This window comes from Haliotis rufescens, unplaced genomic scaffold (genome assembly GCF_023055435.1).
Source record: "Haliotis rufescens isolate VD_foot unplaced genomic scaffold, xgHalRufe1.0.p SCAF_19, whole genome shotgun sequence".
NCBI lineage: Eukaryota > Metazoa > Mollusca > Gastropoda > Lepetellida > Haliotidae > Haliotis > Haliotis rufescens.
In genome coordinates, this window is record NW_025963879.1 from 24,199,814 (window position 1) to 24,220,551 (window position 20,738).

The 20,738-nt window shown below is 41.0% G+C and overlaps 1 protein-coding gene across 1 annotated transcript; it reads right to left on the bottom strand.

Annotated features, from left to right (window-relative positions):
• Positions 1–2,128: 2,128 nt before the first annotated feature.
• Positions 2,129–18,880, bottom strand: LOC124135398 (sushi, von Willebrand factor type A, EGF and pentraxin domain-containing protein 1-like). The gene is made up of 8 exons (XM_046500713.2): positions 18,728–18,880; positions 18,185–18,367; positions 9,029–9,190; positions 8,393–8,557; positions 6,835–6,999; positions 6,159–6,314; positions 5,056–5,431; positions 2,129–2,820 (listed from the first exon to the last, which is right to left on the bottom strand). Exons 1-8 carry the CDS (start codon positions 18,849–18,851, stop codon positions 2,409–2,411), a joined length of 1,743 nt encoding a protein of 580 aa, XP_046356669.2. The 5' UTR covers positions 18,852–18,880; the 3' UTR covers positions 2,129–2,408.
• Between the last annotated feature and the right edge of the window lie 1,858 nt (positions 18,881–20,738).

Here is a 20,738-nt window from a genome sequence, read left to right on the forward strand (position 1 = left end):
CTGATTTATCCCTTTTTGACCTATTTAGGGCTTTCTTTCTCACTCTCCTAGCTTTTGCTATTTCCCTGTTCCACCATGGTACCGGCGTTTTGCCAGTTTTGTGGTCTTTTTTTGGAATTGATTTTTCAGCTGCGGCAATAATTGCTGAGGTGAGATTTTGGCAAAAAAGATCAGGATCATCCGAGGCAATTTCTGAGGACTTGAATGATACACATTCCTTCCTGAATTTAGGCCAGTCAGCCTTTGCATAGTCCCATGTGGGCTGAGGATTGGGCTGTTCCTCTAATTGTGGTGGGCTACCTATGTAGGTGAGTATAGGAAGGTGATCGCTTCCCCAAGTGTCGTCATGGACTTGCCATTGGCAATGTGAGGCGAGCTTTTTGGTGGCAATTGTGAGATCAATTGAACTCCACGTGTTGTGGACTTGGTCATAACGTGTGTGACTGCCGTTGTTCAGAGTTATGAGATTGTCGTCCTCAACCCATTTCTCTACCATTTTGCTGTATTTGCATGAATCATTCCTGTCTTCCCAAAGAGGGCTGCAGAGTGTCGCCTTCCACTCTTTATATATACCATCAAATACATACTGTATGTATTCTTAAGAAACGACTCTCCTCTAAACCCATCGGTATCATAACCCATATCAACTAAGAAACTAATTGTTTGTTCAACTAAGAAACTGATCATCTCTTCTCCTGTGTTTAAACATCCAACTGTATTATTTTTTTACGAAACGACTCTCTAGTAAATCTCCTCTCCTCTCTTCTCCTCTGTTTGAACAGCACGGGCGCTAATCTAAACTACGGTAATCCGGTGTTTTTATAGCAATTACTCATTTCTCGCCTTCGTAGGACAAATACCCTAACTTGGGTTTTCGCTTTACTGATACTAGGGAAAATTGGATTTTCACTAACCCGGCACGACACCTTCAACGGATCAACTCAAAGTGCGTTGAAACTTGAAACAAAAATATAACTTTTCATAACTCTGGCCCTTTAACGTGTGCAGATGTTAGTCCCTGTTGGCATGACAACAAAGATCATTCTCAAACGCGTGAGTGATCCAGCCAACCAAACCGTGTTTGCCGTTCACAATTACACTCCCCGAAAAGTACGATATGGAAACAAATATTAGTTTTTATCTTGCTTAAATTTGAATCTACTCTTCAACCTATTGAGCACAAGCTCCATATCTGTGCTTGCCTGAAATATTGCTCCAAATGTTGAGCCGTAAATATTTTGGTCCGCTCTGAATAATTTCCGAAATAATAATCGTTTTAGTTCAGTTTGCCTCGTGACGACAATTAACATTTTGACCTAGTCGTCGGTAGAGTTTGTTCTTACGTAACTGAAAACTGCAAGAACTTTTCTTAAATTTAACTATCACTCATTCCTGCAGCAGTTTTTCAAAAGTAATCTGTGGCTGGGAACTTTTGTGTAAAAATAAATTGGTTCAAAAAATGAATTTACAACCCCATGTTCCCTGCCATATTTGAATTTTTGTGCCGAAAAAAGCAATAATATTTTATTCTATTTATTTTCAAAGATATGATACAAGTCCCAGTACAGTCCATTAAAAAATATAATATATCACTAAATTAAGATATTTTCAATTGAAAATCAAACATGAAAAAATCAAATGAGAGGTATAGTAACCTTTGCTACTCTGTTATCAAATTTAAATTGGCCGCCGCCTCAAACGAACAAAAAAAATCACCCCAAACAATGGTCGGTTACGATGTTTCCATCATGTCAAGGTTCCCTGCGCCATGTCCATAATAGATCTCTCTGGATATTTCTTTCTTATAATCTTATATTTTTAGACCGAACAATTAACCCTTTTTAGTATAATGCGAGGCACTAATGCTTCCCTTAGCCCATACAAAGATTGAAATCAGCCAATGTCAGCTGTGTTCTCACAAAAAGTAGTTGACACATTATGACATGTTATTCACATCGAGGAATGATATTTCATTTCCCGAGCCACAATTTATATTTTCGATTTTTTATCGAAATTGATAATACATCGTATTGTTTCATTACAATTATACCAAGGTTTTGTAATATTTTCAATGCCATTTGTGTTTGTAAAGTCTAAACCAACAAAAGAAAACCAGACATATTTTATTTCTTTCAAGGAGGATTGTGTTCCAAGGAATAGTTTCCATATCAGTGAGTGAGTGGGTTTGGTTAACGTCGCTTTGAACAGTATTGCAGTTATATCCCGGCCTCTGATATCAGAATAGGCCTAGACGTGTCAAATAGTATCTCCGGAAACACTATACATACAAAATGTAGTCATTCAATGTCGTACAATAGTTCATCATAATTTTAAAAATAACAAACAAACGTATTTTTGAAAGACTTAAATCCAGTTTCCTCGGACTGCCAATTAGTCGAGTAATTTAATCAATTAGCCTTCACAAAATACATGGGTTCGTCTCTGCCTTCGGTGATGACATATATTCCGGACATATCAAGCTTAAAGGTTGCCCCCTGGGGCTGTTGTATGGACGTGAGACAGGCCGAAGCAGGTTTTTTTGTTGCCTCCCTGATGCCCCCTTTGCCAACTTCCCAGTAATATACCCAATCTTTTATCATGAGTACAAGTTTCGAACCGTCGGGAGAAATGTCTCCAGCCCAGACGTTGTGCCACGGTTCTTGTGGGCCTTCTATAGAATGTAGGGTTTCTGCTTCCTTTAGCACGGAACTGCCCCAGTTGTCTGGCAGATGGTGTAGGACGCTGTCGTCATCGGAGGACACAACGTACAACGCCCCCCCTGGGTCCACCAGTAGAGTGTAAGCATCCTCGTAGTTCCCGCTGAAACAGGAACAGAGATCATTATCACGGGTAAGGCGCCGCAATTAGCTGTGGTCCTTAGCCGTGTTGGGTAGCTGAGTGGGTTAAGCGTTCACTCGTCGCGCCGAAGACCCGGGTTGAATTCCATGAGTACAATGTGTGAATCCCATTTATGGTGTGCCGCCGCCATGATATGGCTCGAATATTGCTAAAATAATTTGGTTCGTTTGGTTGTTGTTTTGCATCACATTCAGAAATATTCAAGCTTTATGTGCGTGGCGTATAAATAATAAAAACCGACATGGGACCTGTGAAGTTCCGGGGTAGAATAGGTCTTCAGCAACCCATGCTTGACGTAAAAGGCGAATATGCTTGTCGAAAGAGGCGACTAACGGGATCTGGTGGTCAGGCTCGCTGACTTGGTTAATGCATGTCACCGTATTCCAATTGCGTAGATCGATACTCATGATATCAATCACTGGATTGTCTGGTTCAGACTCGATTATTTATGCTACCATCACACCAAAGTAGTTCTATCCCGTTCTACCCCGTTCTAAACAAAATACTAGAACGGACTGTGTTCGCGGTAGAACGCGTAGTTTGGCGTAAAATACGATGCTAGTTCGTTCCTCAATACGTCTATCTCGTTCTCATCTCGTTCTTAGCCAGTCTGCAGTCCGTTTGTATCCATTTCAGATCGTGCAAAAGTGCCCGTTCACCTCATCCCGACAACGTCTGGAAGCAGTTCGAACACGTCCGTAGCCGTTCTCAACCCGTTCCTAACCAGTTCAACCTCGTTCCACCTCGTTCACAATACGTCCAAGCCAGTTCTAACTAATTCTAAACCCGACCAACTCGTTCGCAGTACGTCCTCATGTCGTCCCAAGTGCGTGTGTATTCGTGTCCTAGCCCGTCCTGGCCCGACTCCTATGGATACCGAGCGCGTTGTAGCCAGTCTTCATTCAAATTCAGGGCTCCGATCTGTACACATCATGCCTCCAAAGAGAAGTCGAACCGGTCGGTGTGCACACGTTCTGAAATTTATGTCCGACTGCACTACGTCAAAACACGTCCCTAGTAGGTTCGAAGTACGGCAATTCCGTTCGTAATACGCCTTTCTCGTTTTAAGTACGTTGTCAATCCGACAAATTGCAGAACGGGATGGACGGGATAAAATTTTGAGCAGACTCAAAGTTCTAGAGCACCCTCCCCGTCCGAGCCCGTCCATGACGTTCGTAAAAAGACTGTCAATAGTTGCTACTACGTCCACTACATTCATACACAGTTTGAGTCCGTTCGACGACATTTGCACGAACGTATGGAGAACTAGTTTGGTGTGATGGTATTACAGACCGATCAATCAGACACACGATCAATCATACAGCCTAACTACCCGAAACCCATTTTCGGGGCACGGGTGGCCCAGTCGTCTAAGGCGCCGCGATTCGCTGTGCAGAGTTGCGTCCCTTAGGCACGCCAGAAACCTATGATTGTGGGTTCGAATCCCGGTTCGTACCGATTATGTTTCTAGGTTTGTCAGCACCATGCCCGTGCTCGTGGGTTTCACCGAAGTGGTAAACGTCTGAGACCTGCATTACTTCGGGCTTTCCTCCCACATTAAGCTGACACGCCAGGATATAACTGGAATACTGTTAAAAGCGGCGTAAAACTCAACTCACTCAATCACACTCACGGTACCTATTTTCGTTTTATTAGGGCAAACACGAAGTTCTCAAGTCTACAATGTTAAAGGGTTTTGTTTTAATTGTCTTAATTAGATTCATAACAATTTTTTTAATTTTGTAATTATTTTCCCACACAAAAAAATAACTAATATCGTTAAGGATCCAAATTATCAAAACAGTTGAGAAAAGAGCAAGTCCTCGGTTAATACTGCTTTTGTCGCGTACATGAAACAGTCACAGGCCTCATATAAAGTAATTGTTTGTTTGTTTATAATAAAGAGACAAACGCAGATTCAACATATAAAACTATGAAAGGAAATTCCAACAGAGACATGTGATTGGCTTAGGTTTGAGGAATATACCTCCGATTAATTCCTTCCCATTGTTATCAATCATTCAACCGCTTCTAGACCAATGAATATGGCAGACACTTCGCATTATATAATAATACGACTTCAAGTTCGCTGCATCTGCTATTCTGCGTTTTAAAATGTATGTCCAGATTTGGTAATAAGAGGTTTTAACAAAGTAAAGGTTAAAGGCTGAACAATAAGTGTGGAGTTTTACTTACTCAAACTCAAGCACATCGGCATGTAGTGCGGCATCCTTCAGATGATCCGGTTCCTTGACTCGGTAGATTTTGTTCACAACATACACATCATCATTGCCGCTTTGATGGCCTCCTATATCCCCGATATAAATACACGTATCTTCCCCACAGGGGCCTACAGCGATATCCTCCCAGTCGTAGTTTTCTGCATTTTTGACCGTGAGAGTGGCCACGAGGTCGGATGAGCTCGCCTCCAGCACGTACACGGCTGCTGCAGAGTGGTAGTCATTGTGCGTGTACAGATAACCCGGATGTTTACGACTGGCCGCCAGACCGGATGCGTCATGAATTCTTTTGTCACTGACTAGGTTCATCTCCTCGGCCTCTCCAAACATGCCTGTGTAATAAATATGCTTTGCCTATATACTCAACCGCAAAAAAAGTCACTTCATGAGTTATCTCGTGACATTAGTCTGCATCCAAATTTAACTTGAACGGCCAAAAAGAGACACAAATATGGATATAATGGGTCGCTAAAACGCGGCTTAACAAACGTCCCGAATGCTTTCCATGAAAATCAAAATTCGCTTCCGTTTCCCTGTGCCTTTTCTGATAAACAGGCGACTAAAGTCGTAAGTCTTGGCATGGTGCTATTATCGATACAAGAATGTTGGATCAATGTATTTGGGTCCCCTTATTCAGAAAAGGCAAAAGGAAACGCAATGCGACACAGCCTGAAACTCTAACCATATTAGGCTCTTGTCATTTATTATGGGGGGGGGGGGGGGGGGGGGGGGGGGGGGAGAAAATTCGGTCTTAGGACTGTACCATATTTTGCGCCCCTCCCCAACTCCCCTCTCCAATTTAATGTAACATTTTTTGATGACCCACTCCTCCACCATCCCGATAAAAGATGACCTGTGCCTAAAAAAATGTTCATTTGAAAAAAATGAACTGTGTCATTTTTGTCTTAGGAAGAAGGGCAGTCTCCTAAGGTAGTCTAGTGGTTAAAGCTTTCGCTCGTCACACCGAAGGCCTGGTTCGATTCCCACATGGTATCTTGTGAAGTCCACTTCCGGTGCCCCCCGCGGTCAACTACTCACTCATGTCTTGAACACACTTACAACAAGCGGCCGCTGGCTTGATCCACCTCTTCCCGGCACACATGGCGTACATCTTGCCTGACGCCTTGTATCCCGGCTTGCAGTCGTAGTACTGGCGGGATGAGCTCGTTCTACCAAGAATGGCATGTTCTACCTCAGGGGGTGGGCCACACTGTCCTGCAAGCATCGGGAAATGTATTGGTTGATAAATGTGTGAAGGTGGAGGTGCATTGGTTTCACCACAATGGGAAACATCTGAGAGTTGTTTGCACTCGGCGCTTTCTGCCAGACACAATGTGATTTACCTGAAGTGTTTTTCTAACTTGCGTTTATTCCGATTCCGACTCCAAGAGATAAATGTTGACTTAACTTGCACGACTTACAATTGTTCCTGATAATCAGAGTTGCAGTGTCATCCCAGCAATCGAGTTTTTACCCGAATTAAAACAGCAAATTTTAAACAATAACCGAGAGGACCTCCATAAAGTCTAGACCGAGTCCGCAAAATGGACAGCGAATACTTCACATAAATAACTTTGGCTTACAGATGTGACACACGGGCTACTAGACACAAACAGATCAGGCATTGCAACTTTCTTGCCTTCATTTTTACACTAATCTTTCTTTAACCAGCAGGTATGATCGTCTCCGCATTGACTCACAACCACGCTAAGATATAAGGCCGCCGTCACAATACCTGTACACTTCTCAGTGGGCTTTGTCCATTTGCCGTCCACGCAGTTGGAATAGATGGGGCCAGTCTCCCGATAAGCACTGGCACACTTGTAAGCCTGGTAGGTGGAGTTCCCCGTCGTCCTGCTGGCGTGGATCACGTAGTGCGGAGCCGTGGTGCAACCCGCCTCTGGAAACAGAACAGCATTGCAGTCAGTGAATGTTGTTTTACGGCACAGTCAGCGATAATCTAGTTTAGTTTGGGACCATGGTGCAGCCCAATTCTGGAAACAACAGAACAGCATTGCAGTCAGTGAATGTTGATTTACGGCACATTCAACAATGTCTCTATGCCTGGCCTCCCAATCCGCAGTCTCGTCTACAAGTATTGTTTTTTAACGCCGCTCTCATTTCAGCTATATTACAGCCGTCTGAAAATAATCGCGTCTGGATAATACAGTGATTGACATCATGAGCATCTCTTTATTGAACTGGAATACGATGGCATGCATCAACAAAGTCAGCGAGCCGTTCCACCCGATCCCGTTAGTAGCTTCGTTTGACAAGCATGAGTTGCAGAAGACCAATTCTGACCCGGATCTTCACGGGGAAGACAAGGATGAAGCACCTGGGACCTATTTGGACCTGGAGCCTACACAGGGTCAAAGGAAATACGCCGTTGACTACTACTGCAATATAGTACACACAGGACAGGCATTGTAACTTTCTTGCCTTCATTTTTTCACTTTCTTTAACCAGCAGGTATGATAATCCCTGCACTGACGCACAAACGCGCTCTGCTATGAGGAAAACACACTTAATGGTCCAACATTCAGACTGTATTTGTTTGAGGACAATGCACGAATTGTTAATTTTAGGTTTTTCTAAAGTGCCGTTGATATAAATACACATACCGTAAGGCTCATGATAATGTGTTGTTGTCTTTGTGTATGTGTCCATGAGTGAGGACAGTCACATCCATGCACATATGTTCACACATTCACCGCTCGTATCCCATGAGCATAACTCGGCCGTATTCGAGAAAAAAATCACCACAAAACCTTTGATGGTCACAAATGTATTATTTAGTGAAAGATGAATCGTCAGAAACAAGTGCTGATAAAACTAATCAACTGTTAATTTGCGATTTCTATACGTAAAATTTGAAAGATATTTTTGTATAAATACATAATTGACAGAAAAAAATGAACATTCAGAACAAACAATAAATTCAACGGTCGTCTTTTCCCGATGGCAAAACGTTACGTTGAAGTTATTGTAACGTGAGTTGTTTGTTGTTTAACGCCGCACTCAGCAATATTCTAGCTGTACGACGGTGGTCTGTAAATGATCGTATGATTATCAAATCCAATGATTGACAACAGGAGCATCGATCCACGCTATTGGGATACGACGACATGCATCAACCAAGTCAGCGAGCCTGACCACCCGATCCCGTTAGTCGCCTCTCACGACAAGCATAGTCGCCTCTTACGACAAGCATGGGTTGCTGAAGACCTATTCTACCCCGGATCTTCACGTGTCTGCACCTTATGTCGGACACAAGGCCGCCGTCACAATACCTGTACACTTATCAGTGGGCTTTGTCCATTTGCCGTCCACGCAGTTGGAATAGATGGGGCCAGTCTCCCGGTAAGCACTGGCACACTTGTAAGCCTGGTAGGTGGAGTTCCCCGTCGTCCTGCTGGCGTGGATCACGTAGTGCGGAGCCGTGGTGCAACCCGCCTCTGGAAACAGAACAGCATTGCAGTCAGTGAATGTTGTTTTACGGCACAGTCAGCGATATTCTAGTTTTGTTTCGGGCCATGGTGCATGCAGCCCAATTCTGGAAACAAAAAAACAGCATATAGCAGTAATTGAATAGTGTTTTACGACACAGTCAGCAATAGTCTAGTTTGATCAAAAAAAGATTTTACACACCGTTTCGTTGTCTACTCGCTCGTGCAGTTTCCCACATTTACGTCATAATATGACGGTTAAACTAAAATTCCAACCTGTTTGACAATAGGTAGAATTAATTCTCACACTTTGCCAACCTCGTCTCCCAGTTCTCATCGGAGAGGTAATTGTATAATGTACTCTCACTGCTACACATATTGACCGCTACTACCCAAGAATATATAGTCTTTTTCAATTTCATTGCGTTAGTCCAGCAATAGCTGTATGACAGGACTTCAAGGACCAGACTAGCTACTCACTGACACAGGTCTCCTTGGGGGTGGTCCAGATGAAACTGGGTAGACACTCCAGCAGGATGGGGGTTGTCGGGATGAAGCCGTCTTGGCATTTTTGGGTGATCTCCCCAGGAGCTCTCGACACCACCACGGCATTTTCCAGGTACGGGGGCTCCCCACAGGTCACTGTGGACAACAATGGACGAGAGAGTAACGATAATTTCATCCACGAGACACCTTTCAAAATTCACCAACACTAAATGTGTGTTCCCCTTCTGCATTGTCATAGTTATTTTTGATAAATTATTAAAGCTTTATCATAATTTAACTGGCGTTTGTAATAAGGCTGTCCTCTTCTGCAATTGGCTATAAATAGAAGCATTGGTGGCATTTCGTCACATATACTCTTGGAAAAGGGTAAGGCCCCTGAATTTAATTTGCCAGTCATTTTGGTAATGCCACGAACAGTTATATACAGCTAAGAGGTGGATGTTTGCTAACGGTTCAAACGCTCCAAATACGCGCATGTTGAACGTGCAACGTGTCGGGTAGCCTTGTGGTTAAAGCGTTCGCTCGTCACGCCGAAGACCCGGTTTCGATTCCCGACATGGGTACAATGTGTGAAACCCATTTCTAGTTCCCTCGCTGTGATATTGCTAGAATATTGCTAAAAGCGGCGTAAAACCATACTCACTCACGTACTCACTCGCAATTGGATAAGAACGTGCTAGAAGTCGACGCTAAATCCAAGCAAAATTTAAATCATTCTGTAGTCTTAATCAATGTTCAATGCGGATCTTAGGAGATCGTCTGAAGGCGAAAGGTGGCAAATAACAGGCCTGATTACTGCATGAATGCCCTACAAGACTGTTGGTCCTTCGCGTGGTTTTATTTCATTCGGTTACAAGCAAATTGGCACAGAAACATTGGCAAGATAATAGGTTGAGAGCCGTCCAAGGCCTGGGCCCACTTGCACAAAGCGATCTTAGTGCTACGACTATTGTAAGCCTGTGTTAAAGTATGGTAGTTGCGATCATCTTAGCGCTAAGATCCCTTTGTGCAACTGGGCCCTGTACGAACTCGTGTGACGTCAACACGGGAGGAGCGCAAACTGGTCGGCTTTTCTCATCCTAAGCGAGAAGCGTCCACTAGACGATATCAAAGCATAGATTCTACCTTTATATGGTGGTCGAAATGGGACATCGCTTCATCGCCTTCAATTACGGTCACGAGAAAGCGATGAAGCGATAACAGGAGATGAGAAAGCCATACCCTTGCCATTACAAGCCTATTTTTGTTGGCTCGATCGTGGCTCCATCCGATTCATTCGTGACCATCTCCATTCGTGTTGTTCCGGGACAAGCCAAATAGCAGGTCACGGAAAGAGGCGAGTGGTGACGAATGCATCCGATTGTGTCACCTGTGCTAAAAATGCGATATCCAAACAGATTGCTGTTGATATTTCGAATGGCTTCACAAAGATGAGTACTTTGGCAGACGACCTGGTCGATCAGTACCCGTGAATGTTCTGAGCGTGAATGTATCCCAATTGCGTGGATCGATGCCCATTATGTCAATGATTGGATTTTCTGGTCCGGACTCGATTATTTTCAGACCGCCGTCATATAGCTGCAGCTGGAATAGTGCGGCGTTAAACAACAAACACAAAAAATACAAACAAACCTGGTCGATCAGATAGCGAAACAAAATGACAGATTGGCAGAAAAGATACCTTTAACTACGGTAACCGCATTTCACTCAAGCATAAACTGTCACCAGCATTCAATCATTTGAGTTAAGAAAAACAATGCAGTTTGCACTCAAAAATTAATAAGTAGTTTGAAAGATTAAACCACTACGAAAGTAGTTGTCTTTGCTCAATATTTTGACTACTTTTAGCGGAAATTTGACAGGTGATGGTTGTGGCCATAGCAGCGACCACGGTTTCGAACCCGGATGTTGATTTTGTATAACGTTCTCTGATTGGACAATCGATATGTGCGATAGTCCACTCTTATTTCTTTTTCACAGAAAAGTAGGCTTGACGTGGCATATACTTTGATGTAGATTAGCTGACACTCTTGCCTCGGCAAGATGATCTTTGTAAGGCGACAACCCCTTGCAAAAACCACCAGTCTGAAGGAGAATTGGATGCCCCACAGAGAACACAGACATTCAGAAATCGACTCAAATCAGCAGGTTTTAGGGCAAGGAAGGTGGTGGAGAATCCTATGCTGCAAGGTCGTCATTGAATGGTGTTTGGCATGGTGTTTGGCATGGTGTTTGGTGAGACGTGGCTGGGGCATGTGGACATGGAGGAGGATCTGTCATGATGAGGGGTTGCTTGTCCCATGACTGCAAGCTGGACATGGTCAGTGTGCAGAGGAATCCGACGGATGACATTTCCTGGATCCGATCCGATCCGAGTTTGATTACCAGCCTATTGTTTCCTGATCCGACCACATGAACGATATCGCGAGACCACACAGTTCTCGACATGTAACGGAGTTCCTGTACCAGAATGCCCTAAGGAACGAACCATTTGATTTCTGGGGGTTGACAAAAGGGAAATGGAGTAGCGCCAGCGAAGCATACCCAGAGAACCAGGATGTGAAATTGCCACAAAAATTGCCACAAAAAATATTTTGTTGCAGGTGTCCCCCCCTTCCGGAATATCAATACCAATGGTCGGTCCCTAACGACCATCCCATAACCCGCCTGGAACACATCTGGGACATCTTGGGACGCAAGATACAGGAGCTGGACGACCAGCAACCAAGCTACGGGAACTGACACAAGCACCACAAAGGCTAAGCTGTCCTTGGTACGCATCAGACGCCTCACTGGAGGCATGCTGAGGAGGGCTGAGGCGGTCATCCCGGCATATGACGGCTATATACGCAGATAACAATGTCATCACAGGGGCCAAAATATCACAAATATTCTTTAACTTGGTACTCCTGTAGTATGGGTTTTGGTGTGCAGTGTCCTGAAGACTATTGGTATACACATTCAGTAGATCTTCTTCTCTTTCAGTATCTTGCTGTTGATAACTTCCGACGATTGAGAGCTCCGCCATTTCTCAGGAATCTGTATGTAACCAGTTCGGCACGACTTGTGATATTTAGTTGGTAAATAGTTCCTTCCCTCTGATCCGCAGCAGGAGAGGCTCATCGTTTTGACGTTGAGCTACTTCAATGACATGCTGCCATCCACCCCGACTGAAGTTTGTGAGCCCTTCTGTTGTCCAGCTTCCTTTTGACTTGAATTTCTTTCATGAATACGAAGTACAAAAGATGCAGTCAGGTTGGAAGATGATGGGCTCATAGGATGGACGCCGAATTGGGCGGCAAGCTAGTTCCAAAGATTCAATTTCAGGTTGTTTTAAACGGTCAAGGTTAATTGTAAAACGCTGATAATATTCTCTGTTATAGCCATGGGTTTCTTCCAGAACTGCCGGCAGGCTTGTACATGACACGTCCATTTTATTTGGCGTTTCTGGAGGTTCTGCCATCCTTCTGCGCTTGATCGCTCGTTCAGCTTTTCCATCTTCTCATCAGGATCTTTGGCTTTGCTCAGACGTTGTAGTGGGCCATACTTCAAGCCAGGTACATGTATGATGCACACTGGCTCTGGATGACTGGGGATACGTTTCCGTTTTGGTTGAGATGTCAAAGCTGTCTTCGAGTTGTTCCCGGTTGTATAAGATGTTGGTCTCAGTCACAACAGTTCAACCTCAAAAGACACATGATCATGGTGATGACATTGTTACAAGGTGGGACATTTCCCTATATATTAACTTGGGTATTCTGTAAGAGAATCTTAAGTATGTAATTGGAATATGATTTATTTCTATGAATGCATGGTCCCTGTTCATTTCAAGCCATTCATATACGATTTGGACGATTCACATTTGGACATTTACTGTAAATTGGAAACTTAAGTAGCTAAGTGATGTGTGAATTAAATGTTAGTAAGTGAATTCGTCTTTTACCTTCGGTGGTGCCCCCTGCAAAATCACCTTACCTAGTAGCTGTACTAAAACATCTGAAACTCAACTTGAAATGGCAAAATTTGTCAAAATATCAAGCCTGCCTCCAAGAAATTGATTTGTATATTTGCTGAAATAAATAACATTTACATTATGATCAGTTTTTTTGCACAGCTTTATGGTTGCCATCTTGAATATGTTACACATAGGTCCATTTCATTCAAAGTTCTGAAATCGACTCGAGCATTATGCGGTGAACCTCTTATATGCATACAAAAGTGAGTGATATCAGATTTGTCAAGAAGTATTCTATACGATTGTCCAAAAGTAAATCAATAATCAGCCTACATCAAATTATGGTGTTTATATATGGTTTCCTATGGTATATAACACATCAAGGTCTGGGAATAACACACAAGATGACAAGCCAAATCCTGAGCATACATCCAAGCGTTGTTCCGATGTAGCTAAGCCGAGAATGCAATATTAGGTATCCTACTCTGACATTATAAGAGTAAATTTGTTCCAAATTGTGCAAAAGATTTTCACCTGGTAACATCACATGTTAAGTAAGTACTTCAAGAGATGTACTGGAACATGTGTTAGAAGATTATAGTGGAATCAGGCACACGTACCTAGAACATATACCGGATTAAAGGTTTCTGCGAGAAGAATTTATTTTCGTCGGGATGTATGACGTTCGATTTGCCATGGGTTGGTCCATATTCACTCAATACCAATTATTGATACCTCATTGGAGAGGTATTTATATATGGATTCCAGTGGTATATCACACTTGAAGATCAGTGGATCACTAGTGAGATGACAACCCAAAACGTAATCATACCCCCAAGTGATATACGGCAAAACCGGGCAAAACCGGGCAAAAACGCGATATAGTATACTATACTTTGAAAGGCTGTAACAACAAGTTTGTCCCAACTTTTTTCTTGTTAACATTCAAAATCATGTTTAGTATGTTTATGGGCTTTATGGGTTTGGATGTGTGTGTGTGTGTGTGGGGGGGGGGGGGGGGGGGGGGGTGCTCGTGGGTCATACCTAGCCCACGGCCTATCATTTACTCCAACAACAGTCCATCCACCCCCGTCAGGACACCCTGAAGCCCCATACTTAACTCACCTGCCAAGCTTTTCAATAAAACACACAATGAAATGTCCATCGGTATTATGAATATAACTTGTCCTAATATATATATGTCCTAATGTATCGACACAGAATTACTCTTTTTGAAAAAAACCCACATGTTCTGGTATTTATGGCATATATTTGGGGGCCGCGCACAGGTTTTCAAACCTCATGGTCAAAACAGCAGAGGGCGCATAACTTGTGTAAAGTATATCACTTCCAACATCAGTGGACTGTAAACCGATAGGATTGATTGCAATTCAGTCCGTGACAAATGCACTACGCTGAAACATTTCACATATCATGATTAATAAATAATAATATATTGATACAGTTGCTACCTAAAGCCTATTCTCGATCGACTTCTACTTAGATCCACTGACCCACAAAGGAGATACTGAGGGTCCCACCCTACCATCGATACGAGGTCACGATATAGTACACAAGTACTCATACACTGACATTATTTTCCTTCATATGAGTTGAATAATAATAATAAGCGAAGTACCATATAAAATCGGCCCAGATTCAGCTTTTCAAGGAGAAACTACCTGAACAACCACTGCATCGAGTCGATGTGCACTGTGTTGAGTTGATCAGCAACCCTGCTGAGTCGCTTGCATGAAGTCTTTAATTTTCTAGAATGAAGTACCTCCACAATTCTCGTTAATAAAGTACCTCTCTCATTCTCGTCATTTAAGTATATCTGTAAATCTCATGAATAAAAGTCCTCTGTCATTCTCGTTAATAAAGTACCTATATAATTCTCGTGTATGAAGTACCTCTACTATTCCCGTTAATAAAATACCTTTACAATTCCCATTAATAGGCTAGTAGAAGGTCTTTAATTCTCGTGAATGAAGTACCTCTGTCATTCTCGTTTATAAAGTACCTCTATAATTCTCGTGTATGAAGTACCTCTACAATTCCCGTTAATATTCTAGTGGTACGTTTATAATTCTTCTTTACAAAGTACCTCTATAATTGTCCATAATAGCGTACCTATATCATTCTCGTTGATAAAGTACATCCACAAATCCCCTAATAAACCTCCAGTGACGTAATCCTATTGTCATAATGTAAAATCAAATGACAAATGTTTCCTTTTATATTCCCGAGGATCGAACACGCTACCTTTGTATCGGTAGCCCAATGAGTGTACCACAAGGCAACAGAGGCACTGCTTTTCAGGATGTCATCTTCAAGAACCGTACGCCAGCAACATATATTTTACGCTCGTCTCCTTAGGTTCATGGAAAGTATGTTGATAAATGTTGTTTAAATTTTCTTTTTTCGATTTGGGTGTTTATGATATTTATAACACTTATCCTCAGGATAAACCCTCTGGGCTGCCGCCCCCCTGTAGTATCCTGCAGATGCGGGTTTTAAATATCATAATGACCCTCGAACGTTCATCATCCTACACTTAATATACTATCCCGTTAATAAAGCACCTCGACAATTCCCGTGAATAAAGTACCTTTACAATTCCCGTTAAAAAAAGTATTTTTTATAGTTCTCCTTAATAAAGTACATTTACATTTCCCGTTAATACAGTATCTTTATAGTTCTCCTTAATAAAGTACCTCTACAATTTCCGTTAATGAAGTACCTTTACAATTCCCGTCAATAAAGTATCTTTATAGTTATCCTAAATAAAGTACCTTTACAATTTCCGTTAATAAAGTATCTTTATAGTTCTCCTGAAGAAAATACCTTTACATTTCGCATGTATAAAATATCTTAACAATTCACGTTAATAAAATACCTTTATAGTTCTCCTTAATCAAGTACATTTACAATTTCCGTTCATAGAGTATCTTTATAGTTCTCCTTAACAAAATACCTTTACATTTCGCGTTAATAAAATATCTTTACATTTCACGTTAATAAAGTATCTATATAGTTCTCCTTAATAGAGTACATTTACAATTTCCGTTAATAAAGTACCTTTATAGTTCTCCTTAACTATGTACTTTTACAATTCATGTTAATAAAGTAAAGTTTATAATTCTCGTTAAAAAATTCTTCTCGCTTACTTATTTAAGTACATCTTTAAATCTCATGAATAAAGTACCTCTGTCATTTTCGTTTAAAAGGTACGTATATAATTCTCGCTGATAAAGTATTTCTATAAATCTCGTGAATAAAGTACGTTTATAATTCTCGTTAACAAAGTACCCATATATATATCGGTAATAAGGTACCTTTACAATTCCCGTTAATAAAGTACCTTTATAGTTCTCCTTAAAAAGGTACATTTACAATTCACGTTAATATAATGCCTTTATAGTTCTCCTTAATAAAGTACATTTACAATTCCGTTAATAAAATATCTTCAAAATCAAGTTAATAAAGTATATTTATAGTTCTCCTTAATAAAATATCTTTACATTTCGCGTTAATAAAATATCTTCAAAATCAAGTTAATAAAGTATATTTATAGTTTTCCTTAATAAAATATCTTTACAATTCACGTTAATAAAATACCGTTTTAGTTCTCCTTAATAAAGTACATTTACAATTTCCGTTAATAAAGTATATTTATAGTTCTCCTTGTTAAAGTACATTTACAGTTTCCGTTAATAAAGTATATTTATAGTTCTCCTTAATAAAATACCTTTACATTTCGCGTTAATAAAATATCTTCACAATTCACGTTTATAAAGTATCTCTATAGTTCTCCTTGATAAAGTACATTTACATTTCGCGTTAATAAAGCACCTCTACAATTCCCGTTAATAAAGTACCTTTACAATTCCCGTTAAAAAATATTTTTTATAGTTCTCCTTAATAAAGTACATTTACATTTCCCGTTAATACGGTATCTTTATTGTTCTCCTTAATAAAGTACCTCTACAATTCCCGTTAATGAAGTACATTTACAATTTCCGTAAATAAAGTATCTTTTTAGTTCTCCTTGATAAAGTACATTTACAATTTCCGTTAATAAAGTATCTATATAGTTCTCCTTAACAAAATACCCTTACATTTCTCGTTAATAAAATATCTTCACAATTCACGTTAATAAAGTATCTCTATAGTTCTCCTTAACAAAGTACTTTTACAATTCATGTTAATAAAGAAAAGTTTATAATTCTCGTTAAAAAATTTCTTCTCGCTCACTTATTTAAGTACATCTTTAAATCTCATGAATAAATTACCTCTGTCATTTTTGTTTAAAAGGTACCTTTATAATTCTCGCTGATAAAGTATTTCAATTAATCTTGTGAATAAAGTACTTTTATAATTCTCGTTAACAAAGTACCCATATGTATATATATATATATATATATATATATATATATATATATATATATATATATATATATATATATATATAGGTAATAAGGTACCTTTACAATTCCCGTTAATAAAGTACCTTTATAATTCCCGCTGTTAAAGTACCTTCATAATTCTCGTTAATTCTGGTTACACGCAGGTTATGTAATCGTTCCCCTCGTTTTATGTAAGTGTTAACGCTCGACCACACCGACATTCGTCTCTGTTACAGACCCCAAGAGCACTTATTTAATATGTACAAAGCAAAAAGTTAAGCACACCCCTATTTCTGAACCATGACAAATGGCAAAAATCATGGCATGGGATGACTGACCACAGGAGCTGGGCGATTCCAATGTCATCGGATAGAACAAACATTTGACAACAAAAAAAGAAGATATTGGTGAGTTGTGATTGAAATTTACTGATAAAAACATCATGGTAACACAGGTAACAATACCTAAAAAAGTATAATCTTGAGACAACATAATTCTTTCCGTAATTATATCTTTCATGACTGTTACAAATATTGGCACCAAACAATAATGAAATATATTAGGGTGTGCTAAACGTTTCTCTTTGTGTATAGAAGCCACCCCCCTCAACCTTTTTTATCCCCTTCTCAACACTAGCAGCCAATGCTTATCCCCTTTCAACTTTTTGGGTCCTTAAATACACGTTCCTCCCTTTGTAAAATTTCTTTATTCAACCAAATATATAACTTCATTATACTATATGTCTTTTAACACCCTACCAAGTACCTGTACATGCGTATCTGTTGGAGGGCAGCGTCCACTTCCCCGTGTGCAGGCAGGTGGTTTCTATTACCTGGTCGTTGGCCATGGAGAACCCCGGGGCACACTGGTACCGACGGATCGTCCCCGCGATGTTGTCTCCAGGCAACGTCTCGGCACCATACAGTCGAGGCAGCTCACCACAGATTTCTGAAACGTGAGCAAGTATACTACTACTACTACTACTACTACTACTACTACTACTACTACTACTACTACTACTACTACTGTTCATGCTAAAACAGGGACTCTATACGAGACAAGTGACCCACTTACTAAGACAGGGACTCTATTTGAGACTATTGACCTACTTACTAATACAGGGACTCTTTACGAGACCAGTAACCAACTTACTAAGACAGGGACTCTATACGAGACCAGTGACCCACTTAATAACACAGGGACTCTATACGAGACCAGTGACCCACTTAATAACACAGGGAATCTATACGAGACCAGTGATCAACATACAAGGAAATGGACTCTATTGAAGACCAGAGACCTACTTACTAACACAGGATCCGTTCGGTCTCGTCCATCGACATTCGGCAGAACAAACGACAGTTACTTTGGTCTTGCTGCTGTAGCCGGAGACACAGCGGTAGATCCGAAAACACCCCTCCTCACCCGCCATTACGGCGTTGTCTACTTCCAGATGATTCCCACAACATACTGGATAAAGCAAGCATGTATATAGGAGTATGTCATGTATAACATGGCGTTATGTGCCGCTCGATGACAGTGTAGATTCCCACAACATACTGGATAAAGCAAGCATGTATATTGGAAGATCTCATGTATAACATGGCGTTATGTGCAGCTCGATGACAGTGTAGATTCCCACAACATACTGGATAAAGCAAGCATGTATATTGGAAGATCTCATGTATGTGCCGCACGATGACAATGTTGAGTAAAAATGTAATGGGGAGTGTGATGGTATGTTGAGGATATTGTCATGTAGGCAATAATGGTATGTAGAAAATGATGGTATGTAGAAAATGATGGTATGTAGAGAATGATGGTATGTAGAAAATGATGGTATGTAGAAATGGCGGTATGTAGAGAATTATGGTATGTAGACAATGACGGTATGTAGAGAATGATGGTATGTAGAAAATGATGGTATGTAGAGAATGCTGGTGTGTAGCGAATGATACTACATAGAAAATGATTGTATGTAGAGAATGATGGTATATAGAGAATGATGGTATGTAGAGAATGATGGTATGTAGAAAATGATGGTATATAGAAAAAGGCGGTATGTAGAGAATTATGGTATGTAGACAATGACGGTATGTAGAGAATGATGGTATGTAGAGAATGATGGTATGTAGAGAATGATGGTATGTAGAAAATGATGGTATGTAGAGAATGATGGTATGTAGAGAATGATGGTATGTAGCAAATGAAAGTATATAGAAAATGACGGTATGTAGAGAATGGTGGAATGTAGACAATGACGGTATGTAGAGAATGCTGGTATGTAGAAAATGGTGGTACATGTATGTAGACAATGATGGTATGTAGACAATGATGGTATGGAGAGAATGGTGGAATGTAGAAAATGATGGTATGTAGAGAAAGATGGTATGTAGAGAATGATGGTATATAGAGAATGATTGTATTTCGAGAAAGATGGTATGTAGAGGATGATTGTATGTAGAAAATGATGGTATGTAGAGGATGATGGTATGTAGAAAATGATGGTATGAAGAAAATGATGGTATGTAGTGAATGATGGTATGTAGAGAATGATGGTATGTAGAGAATGGTATTATGTAGAGCGTGATGTTATGTAGAGTGTGTGAGTGAGTTGTGTTTAACGCGGCTTTTAACAGTATTTCAGTTAGATCACCGCGTGTCAGCTTAATGTGGGAGGAAAGCCCTAAGTGATGCAGGTCTCAGACGTTAACCACTTCGGTTAAACCCACGAGCACGGGTATGGTGCTGAGAAACCCAGAAACACAATCGGGGCAAACTGGGATTCGAACCCACAATCATAGGTTTCTGGCGTGTCCAAGGGGCGCAACTGGACGACTGGGCCACCCGTGCCCCATGTTATTTAGAACATGATGGTAATGGTGTTATGTAGAGCGTGATGTTATGTAGAAAATCATATCATGTTGAGAATGGTGTTCTGTAGATAATCATGTTATGTAGGGGCGGTGGGGGAGCCTAGTAGTTAAAGCGTTCGCTCGTCACGCCGAACGCCCGGGGTCGATTCCCGACATTGGTACAATGTGTGAAGCCCATTTCTGGTGTCCCCCCCCCCCGCGTGATTTTGCTGGAATATTGCTTAAAAACGGCGTAAAACCATACTCAATCATGTTTTGTAGAGTGAGTGAGTGAGTATGGTTTTACGCCGCTTTTAGCAATATTCCAGCAATATCGCGGCGGGGGACACCAGAAATGGGCTTCACACATTGTACCCATGTCGGGATTCGAACCCGGGTCTTCGGCGTGACGAGCGAACGCTTTAACCACTAGGCTACCTGACCGCCCCTGTTTTGTAGAGAAT

Coding starts and splice junctions, on each gene's coding strand:
- LOC124135398 (XM_046500713.2), bottom strand. CDS start 18,851: ATGGCGGGTGAGGAGGGGTGTTTTCGGATCTACCGCTGTGTCTCCGGC. Junction 7,000..8,392: donor GCCCACTGATAAGTGTACAG/GTATTGTGACGG, acceptor TTCTGTTTCCAG/AGGCGGGTTGCACCACGGCT. Junction 5,432..6,158: donor CAAGCCAGCGGCCGCTTGTT/GTAAGTGTGTTC, acceptor TTTATTACACAG/GCATGTTTGGAGAGGCCGAG.